Below are 9,778 nucleotides of genomic sequence, written 5' to 3'. Positions count from 1 at the left end.
TCTAGGCTCTTTCACCTTTGCCGTCGTATTCCTTTATTTTCTCGCGCAAGTGTTGTTACCTCCGCAACAAATTCAACTTAATATTACATGCACCGGCCATTGAATACATATATACATACGATGTTTCGGAGTGCGGTGCTGTGGGTACACCACAAATCCACGAGAATTTTTTTCTCGCCGTAGCGTATACCCCGCACTCTCCGGATGACAGTCGAAAGTGAAATGCACAATTCCCTTTCAATTATTTTCATCCCACTGCTTCTGCGGTGTTCCCCATAAATTATTCAAATGCAACATTGTTGGTAATAATAGAGACGCACGTATGTATCGGTCCGTCAGTCATGTATACACGCATTGAATTCGAGAAAGACATTGTGTATATATATACACGAGCGATAATAAATCCAACAACAAAATATGGGGACCCGCGATGAGAGAGGGCCCATTATAAAATACACTCACGACTGTGCAGGTGAGTCGGTTGGATTTTTATTTTTCCGTTTCCAAGCTTCATCCGCGAATTTCTCTTTCCCCCGTTCCCGTTTTTCACTTGATGGGAAACCAATGGGCGCATTCAATAGCTCTCCTCTCGTACAAACAATGCACGCGTATATATATGCACAAAATAACGCAAAAGCGATACGTATATATACACGCGCGTGCAATGGAATCGAGGGAAAATTGGAAAAATGTTAAGCACGGCGCACGCCGATTATTCGCAAGCTGCGCGGCTCATTGTGCGAAAACACACTCTCCCGCGAGAGTATAATCGCCGCGATTAAAGAAAGTCCCGTGTATATATAATACACCAACTGGTGCATTTGCATCACGTGCATACATATATGTATACAGGAAAAGCTTTTCGATTTCTCTCTGATGCGCGGCTCCAAAGTGCCGCCCGAAGCCAAGGATATACATGTATAAATTGTTCACCCACACGCAGGCGCGCGAGTACCTTTATAGGTGCGCACCTCATTTTTAAGAGACGTTTATTAATTATCATCGACAGCCTCGACTGGGAGCCGGTTTAATTGAGGAAGCTTGTAAGTATATATGCGCGCAATAAATAAGCCAAGTTTATGCCCCCCCCCCGGCGTCCACGCGCTAAACTTACGATATTAGTGTGTGGAGGGGGTGGTGGTGGTACACGGTAAACGAGGTTACATAAACGACATATAGTATTAAATTACTGATAAGCCAAGTGGATGCTGGGCCTCGTCGCGCATTGTACGGCGGTGGATGTGCGCCCATGTGAAAATTGAGGTGCGCGTCGTTCGCACACGCGACAACGAGAAAGTCAATCTTGAAATTGTTTATTTGAGTTTCCGCGTGTGTACGCGTTAATTAACATTCGTGTATGTGTATATATGTGTGTATGCGTGTACACGAGGGGAAGAAAAGCCAGCTGGAAATAAACCATCGAGATTAAAATATTAACGAGCCCATTGCGCAATAATCAACTTTCGGACCATGTGGTGGTATAGGTATACATCGCACGACCTATTGCGTGATGAAAAAAAAACAAACAAACAAAAAAATGTATATTATGATGTTCAACAACAAAGAGATCTGCTCTGCGATTGACGAATAAATTGTCGCGCGTCTCGATGTGTGTTGTTTGACGAAGAAAAAGTCGTTGTTTATATAGAGAGGCATAGCGCACGCATCGGTGTAATAAACACACGACAAAACGGCTCCTCGCAACGCGTGTGTCCCGGCATATACATACATATATAAATGTGAGCAACGGACTTATATAAATTTTAGAAAGTTGGCGCGTTTTTTTACAGTTAACAAAAATAATATACAATGTGTATGTGTGTGCTCCCTGTCTCCTATCTTTTCTCGCTCGGCAATTGTGTTTTACATCCACGTACACCGTAATTACATTATTTACGTCAAAGTTGCGCCGGTCAACAAATTACGGCCATCGTCGAGATCAAATATATGTGTACGCGTTTGTAGTTGGGCCACAATAAATAAAGCATGTGTATACTCATGGGTACATTATTAAAAATATATATAAAGAATAATACAGCGTTTTTGGAGCGAGAATTATACGGCCAGTGTCACCGGATAGTGCCGGGGGGGATTGTATACAAATACATATGTTCCGCGGAGAAAGGCCGTAGGTATATATATCTCTTTCCTGAGCCGCGCGGCTATATATATATTGTATACATGGTATGGAGGAAGAAGATACTGCCCCCCCCCCGTATACATATATACATGTTGGAGCGCGACCCCCACCTGACCTCCCCCCCCCCAAAAAAGCCCCTCCACCGTATTCGTGTGTAGGTGCACACGGTGAGGATCGGCAAGGAGCAAGAGATCGGCCGAAAGTAAAGTAAAAAGTGCCGCGATGCATGCGCTTGCGAGCTGTGGCTCGCCGATGGCTCAGTGCTAAGTAGCCGCGCTGAGCGAGAGCACCGGGAACCCCTCTAAGCGTTATTGTTTTACCATTTGGGTGTTACTTTTCTTTTCTTTTTTTTTTTTTTTTTTTTTTTTTTTTTTTTAATTTATTTATTCACACTGGTGCCCATTCGTCCCGAGAGTGTCGAGAAATAGTGTGTTATGCGAATGGAAGGACAGTGAGCGAGAGCTTGCGGGTCGAACGATTTTTTTTTTGTTTTCTCAATTTCATTGTTTTTTTTTTTTTTTTTTTTTTTTTCGAGCAGAAAAAAAAGAGGGCAAAAAACAAGTTTTGGTCCACGGTGCGGGAATTGAGACCACTGAGTGTGTGTGTGTGTGTGTGCAGCGGCGACAAGAAAGGGACGGCAGCAGCAGCGATGCGCTTCCTCAAACTGGTAATTTCCGCGCCTTCCTTCCCCGAGCCAATGTCCTTTTACTATTATTATACATATATATATTCTTACGGCGGCGCTTCCTGTAGTATATATACATATATAGGCACAAGCTTGTCTTCCGCTTTTAACCGCGGAAGCATATCTCTATGTATTTTTTTTTTTTTTATGTCCCCCCCCCCTCCTAAAGTGAGTGCACTTATTTTGTGACGAATTTTTCCGATTTCGGGAAAACGATTTTCAATATTTGCGACGGGTGTGTTATCCAACCTGATTTCTCAATTAGCATGCGGAAACGTTTTTGGTATATATATATATATAAACTGTGCGGAGCAGAGCTCTAAATTAATATTACAACTTTTCTTTGCCTCTTAAAAATTTCACTCCGAGGCGCAAATGAATAAATTATTCAACGCGCGCGTTTAAAGCTCGACCGTTAAAACTCTTGGCACCTTTGCCCTATATACATATATGTACAAACGGGCCGACGCTGACGGATTTACATAAGGCGTCGTTAAAAGTAATCGCTTCAATTTTCTTTACTATCTTTTTTTTTTTTTTTTTTGTTTTTACTACAACATAAACCACAATAATGCACTATAAACCAATTTACGCGTCCCCCTCCACTTTTCTCTACAATAATTACGGTGATTGAAGAAAAAAAAAAAAAAAAAAAAAAACCTACATGGATATAATTTCCGATAGCCAAACCAACGGGGCTATCTCCCACGAAGATAATATTCTCAAATTACCGGGGCTATGTTATATAGTCACATCGGGGGTTCTCGCGTTATCTAACGCGACCGGTAAGCGCCGGTCGTTCTTTCTCGAGCAACCGGTCCGATATCCGATATAAATCCGTAAACCCGGAACGACCGACACCTGCGCTATTATATACTTCCAACCCGCACCTATACACGATTACCTATGCTCGAGGGGTGTGAGCGAAGAAAAAAAAGGACAGCTTATTTTCTCGATCGCGGCAAGTTAATTTACAAACGAGTCGGCTCGGACGCGCGTCGTATACCGATGTGCACACGAGTTTGCTATAGGATTGGAAATCGTCGAGCTTACACGTATGTATACCATATTATACACGTGTTTTGCTTCCTGAATACCGATCGATACGCACGACCGATTAACCGGACTCGTTCCGATCGCACGTATATACTCAGCAATCGGGTCACTCGGTTAGCGCGCCCGAAACGTCACGAATTTGTCACTCTCTCTCCCCCGGCCGAGTTGACAGAAATATATAGAAGCGAGCGCGAAACGTACATACCCGGAGTAAACGGCCTTGGCACTGACAAAAGCAGTACATGCGCTCTTTGGAAAAACCAAAAGTCATGTGCTCGAATGTTCTTCAAGTTGTATATTGATTGTAGCTATACTGTGGCAGGCAAATGGAGGCTTTTCTCTTGGAAACCAACTTTACGTGTGCCTGTACACGTTGACGCGTCTACCATTGTATACAGTCACCACGCTCTTTTATTTACGAGGCTATTGTTTTCAAAATCAGTCAAACCGTTAAATCTCGATGAATAATCTCCCTGTCCTTTTCTACCATGTTGTCTCGGCCACTTGGCACCAACATGGTCGTTAAAACCCGACAGACTTAATTATACTGGCTCTCGTTCGAAAAGAGCAAGTCCGCAAATTAGAAGTAACAGAGAAACCTTCGTGGGCATTGGTATACAAATGGAGGGAAGAAAGTTCGCGTAATGCGGTACTCGATTGCAAAACTACCGCGCCACTTTCGTCCGAACAACCGTCTTGAAACATCTTTGCTTATATACCCATCATTATAGAGCAGAGGAGTAGGTATACTTCATACGCGCGTATAATTAAACGGCGTCCACATAACAAACAAACAAACGAACGTCGTTCGATACACCACTCGGGACTTTAAGTGCTCTTTTTACTATATAAGTACAAGTGTAACAAAACATCTGTCGCAATGCTTGAGTTTGGAAATCAAGTTTGGGTCGTATGTGATTGACGCGGAGTTTCCAGGTTTTATACTTAATTATAGAGATAAGTACTCGAAAGCAGGATAAAATTGCAAATAAAATACACCTTTCGACGCTTTAGTACTTTCAACTATTTTTTTGTCGATCCTGTATAGGTGGAACAGATTTTTTTTTTTTTTTTTTTTTTTTTTAATTATAGTTTATGTTTGTACCATCATCTCTGACGATAGGAGATGGTTGGCACATTTTTTCAATCATGGTTAGTCTGATGTGTAAAAATCTATTTATTATTTTTGAGCTAAGAAAGATAAGTATAGTTTTTAAATCGACGAAATATCCTGCAATAGCTCCGAGGTATGGGCGATCGGCCATTTCCCCCGTATGCGATAATGATGTAATAAAAAATACAATTTGCTATCCATCAAGTATAGGTGGAATAATCTCAAAGACTCTAGGGGTTTCTCGAACAATGTGATTTCTGTCTAAGGTGACGCTCGTGCTCTGCGCCGTACTGCTGGCAGTACAGGCCGAAAAGGACGATGAGAAGAGCAGGGAGCGCGAAAAACGCCAGCACCAACCCCTGGTGGGCCACCACCCCCGGCGCTCGGGCCGACCACCACCGTACGCGGTGCAAATGGAGCCGATAGGCCGATACTCGCAACGGGACCCCCTGTACAAGCCCCTGGCCGAGGCCAAGACCGGCGAAGAACTCGTCCCCGCTGCCACGGGCTACTACGAGGAGCCCATACCTTACAACAATTACTACCCAACCGAGCCCGAGCCCATCATCGAGATCATCATCAAGGAGTCGAACGAGTCCCTACCGACCCCCGCGCCACCCCCACGGCCCTCCCTCCAGAAGCCCAAGAAGGAGCCCATCCAAGTGTTTTACGTCAAATACGAGAAGAAGCAGGCCTACGGCGAGGACAAGCCGCGCGTCGTCTACGACGTCCCCGTCCCGGCACTTACGCCCGTCGAGGAGCACGAGACGATCCAGCCCGACAACGACGCCACTGGGGGAGAGGAGGAGGAGGAGGTGCCACCCGCGAGCCCTGCCCCACCGGAGCCCTCGACCACCTTGCGCGCCATCATCCGACCGGACAGCGAGGTCTACCACGCGGACAGTGGCAGCGGGCTACGCGTGACCTTCGGTACGGACCAGCTGCCACCCAACAACCACAGCAAGCGCAGCGGCGTCGCTAAGCTGCAGGAGGAGACCGACGACGAGGATGCCCCGCCGTCCAACGAGCTGCCCTCGGTGCCGTCCAACAAGCCCGCCGCTCTTCTCCCGCCGGGCTCCAAGCAGAGGACCCACGGGCCCTACGCCCCCCTCCAGCCGCTGCGCGTCGGCCCGACCGTCGTTGGGTTTCCCCAGCAGCGCGTCGTTAATTCGTTTGCCCAGGCTGTACCTACCGGTAACGGTTTTGCCCAGCAGCCCCAGTTTCACCACCTCCAGGTGCCACCCCACCTGGTGAGGAACCAGCAGTACCAGCAGTCATTTGTCCCGCAACAGAGGCCAGCGATAACAGTCCAGGGCCTGCCGGAGGTCCAGCAGCGTCTGCCCTTCAACTCGTTTGCTCAGCCTCAGCGGCTTTCTGCCGCCCCGCATCTCCAGAACTACGTCCAACTGCACCAGTTGCCGCCGAGTCAGAGTCCCGCGGTGAACTTCCTCGCCGATCCCCACCGCCAGCAGTACGAGAAGCAGCAGCAGCGCGAACAGGAGAAGCAGCGCTACTTTGACCAGCAGAGGCTTCAGATAGAACAAAAGAGGCTGCAGGAGCAACAACGGCACCACGAGCAGCTCAGGGCACTGGAGCAGCGTCGCAAGCAGGAGGAACAGCAGCAACAACAAAAGTACCAACAGTACCAGCAGCAGCAGCAGCAGCAGCAGCAGCAACAACAACAGAGCGGAGAAATCCTCAAAGCCATCCCGAAGTTGGAGCAGCACTACGCCATCCGCGAGAATCCACTGCATCCGGGTCCCTTCCCGCCCAACCCCCAGTACGCCGAGATCCCGCAGACGTCCTTCGGCAACATCAACAACCAGATCGGGCTACAGCAGTCCAACTTGATCCAGCAGACGCACCAGCAGCAGATCCCCCTCCAGCACCCAGGATTCTCCAAGTTTGGTAGCAACGCTGCGTTCAAGCAACAACAGTACCACCAGCAGCCGGACTACCAGAACCAGCAGCAGTTCTTTGCCCAAAACCTACCTACGGCGCAGCAGCAGAGGCCCTCGGAGCCGCCGCAGCCCGCACCCCCGGCGACGGCCTCGATATGGGGCAGGACCGTCCTCCAGGGCAAACAGCACTACAACTCGAACGAGAAAATCTACGCTACTCCCGTGACCAAGACCTCCTCGGACAAGTACGCGTCGACTCCGAACAGCATCCGCCACTCCCCCGCAGCCACGACACCGAGACCAACAACCACCACCACGACGACGACGACGCCGACTCCGGCAACGACCCCGTCGACGAAAAACGAGGCCAAGATCCGGGAGAACATCGCCAACCTGCCCGATGAGGTCCCGGACGACATAAGACAGCAGCTCCTCAGCTCCGGCATCCTCGGCAACGCCGACATCCAGATCCTCGACTACGACAAGGTGGGTGGCATCAACATCGCCGACCTGCCGCCCGAGGCCTTGGCCAACTTTTACGGCGCCGGGGGCGCGGCGGCCACCTCGGCCAGCGAACCCGTGCCCCAAATAGCCAAACGGCCCAAGTTGGTGGACAACGACGACGACGACGAGGTCCAGACGGCGAGCGCCTCCTCGTCGTCGTTTGGCTCGAGAAACGCCATCCGCACGGAGGAGGTGACTCTACGCCCGGGTGGCGTGGAGATGAAGGTTGTGCGCTTCGACCCGAACAGCGCCCAGGGCCAGGGCATAGCCGAGCGCCACATCCAGGAGAACGCGACCCGCCTCGGGCCCGTCAGCCTCGGCGAGTCGGCCCTGTCGAGCAACGGTCCCACCGAGTACAACCGCTACCTGCCCCTCAAAGTCAGCGGGGCCTCGTTCCCCATTCCCGACGCGCCCGAGCTCACCGGCAAAAGGATCGGCTCCGTGGTGGTACTCGCCCCCGTCGACTACGGCCAGCAGCAACCCGACCAGTCGAGGCACTCGAGGAGAATCGCCGGTGGCGACGTCCAGGCCATCAAGTTCCTCGCGGGCGAGTCCCTCAAGCAGCTCGTGCGAAAACCCTCGGCCGAGAACTACAAGCGGTGGCTCGACCACGAGAGGCAGACCGAGCCCCAGAGACAGTCCGTCGTTTTGCTCGTCACCACGTGAGTCGCTATTATTATACTTGTTATTGTCAAGTGTGCGTCGGCAATCGGCCCCGAGAGCTCTCGAAATGCAAAAAAAAAAAAAAAAAAAAAAAACACCCATCGGACTCTTCTTTGCCGTTTTTCAAAAGTTTCGAAAGTCCGCGCAATACGTATGTATAATATATGTATATAAATGAGAGAACGGCCGCTCTTTTTTTTTCCGAATACATAAGGGGCAGCTTCGAGTTACGCGGGTTTACAAAAAGCGCCGTAATTGAGGGGGGAGGAGAGCTGCGGATCTTGCCCAAGGACCATAAATCTCGCGGATGAAGTGGTTGTATACGCGTAGGTAACACTCGAACGGTTCGCATCAAACTTGAACGAAAAAAGAAAAAGAAAAAAATCGCGTGTAGGCGATGTTGCAACCCACGCGCGCACGCTCGCGCTCTCTATTTTTTGCTCTCGATCGGTATGTATCATATATCGCGCGGGAGCACCAAGGGGGTGAGGAAAGAAAAAAAGAGGATGGTTGCGCCAAAGCCGTATATATTATATACGTATTCGCCAATTAACGGAGAGCGAGCTGCTGCTTTTAATTTTGATGCTCCGAATGGTTTTTTTTTTTTTTTTTTCTCCCGTAGCTTTTTGCGCGATCGAGAGATTCGGCGTTTCCTTGGTGCACGCGTCGTATATACAACACCTTTGAGAACCAAAGAAAAAGGGAAGAAGAAGGCCGCGTCTCTTGCGAGATGGGAAAGAAGGAAAAAAAAAAAAAAAAAAGAAAAAAGAAATTTAATAATGCGCGCGAGGTTGCGGTACACGTGCACCTGCGTTCATCCAGGACAGAGAGTTGCGATTTTCGAGGTTTCGCAAAAGTGCGCGGAAATTAGAGCGCCCGAGTCGTATACATGATGTATATAAAAGACCCACTGCAATAACGCGCGCCGATGGGCTCGACATTATAAAAGGAGGAATTTACTCATACTTGCATGTATGAGTACATCCATATGTTGTGCACTCATAGTTCTCAAAGTATGCCTTATATTGTTGCGCAAAATTATCAGATTCGTGGGTGTAGGTGATACACGAGCACCGGGGCGCAAACACCGATTGTTTACTTTTTATTGTTTTTCCAACCAAATGATAAACGAGCGGTGCAGTCCTCGTTAAAGTGTACGCAATTTCGCACCTCGAGTCCGTTGCTCGTTGTTCTACCGGAGTCTAGATTGCGAAACAAAACACGCATTTTTATCCCCACAGAAGAGTAATGAAGGAAAAAATTGCAATTTTCCAGAAGCAAGGACAGCAGCAGCAGTGGCGAGAAGGAGATCTTCATGTACGACGTGGCGTCGGAGAGCGTGAGCAAATTGGCGGGTGACCTGTCGTCGGCCTTCGTCGACGCGGCCGAGAGTAATTCGGACGCGGACGAGGATCCCATGGACAGCGCCGGCCACTGACGGCTTTTCGTCGAGTATACCATCCGGAAATGAGAACGAGCGTATATATACATAATATACCTTTTTGGGAGAGGATTCGAGCCTCGATCTTGTTTTTTTTTTTTTTTTTTTTTTTTTTTTTTTTTGCGACTTTCACTTCGAGGCGACGTGCAAATTCCATCGGCCGATCGATGCAAATCAGCCGCGTTCTTTTCTTTTTCCCCCTTCTTTGATAATTGTGCCAACAACTCTGATTCACAATTCGATGCATTTGTTGTTGTTTTTTTTTTTTTTTTTT

General features: G+C 48.7%; 1 protein-coding gene across 1 annotated transcript; it reads left to right on the top strand.

Annotated features, from left to right (window-relative positions):
- Positions 1-2,789: 2,789 nt before the first annotated feature.
- Positions 2,790-9,501, top strand: LOC106636329 (uncharacterized). Its single transcript, XM_089588844.1, has 3 exons — positions 2,790-2,807; positions 5,262-8,062; positions 9,339-9,501. The coding sequence occupies exons 1-3, from the start codon at positions 2,790-2,792 to the stop codon at positions 9,499-9,501; spliced, it is 2,982 nt and encodes a 993-aa protein (XP_089444970.1).
- The last annotated feature ends 277 nt before the right edge of the window (positions 9,502-9,778 follow it).

The sequence above is a fragment of the Copidosoma floridanum genome, unplaced genomic scaffold, assembly GCF_036245765.1.
Source record: "Copidosoma floridanum isolate Cflo_tuat_1 unplaced genomic scaffold, Cflo_Japanese_pri ptg000007l, whole genome shotgun sequence".
NCBI classification, from domain to species: domain Eukaryota; kingdom Metazoa; phylum Arthropoda; class Insecta; order Hymenoptera; family Encyrtidae; genus Copidosoma; species Copidosoma floridanum.
Note: the sequence above shows the minus strand (reverse complement) of the source record. Positions and strands in the feature narration are given on the sequence as shown.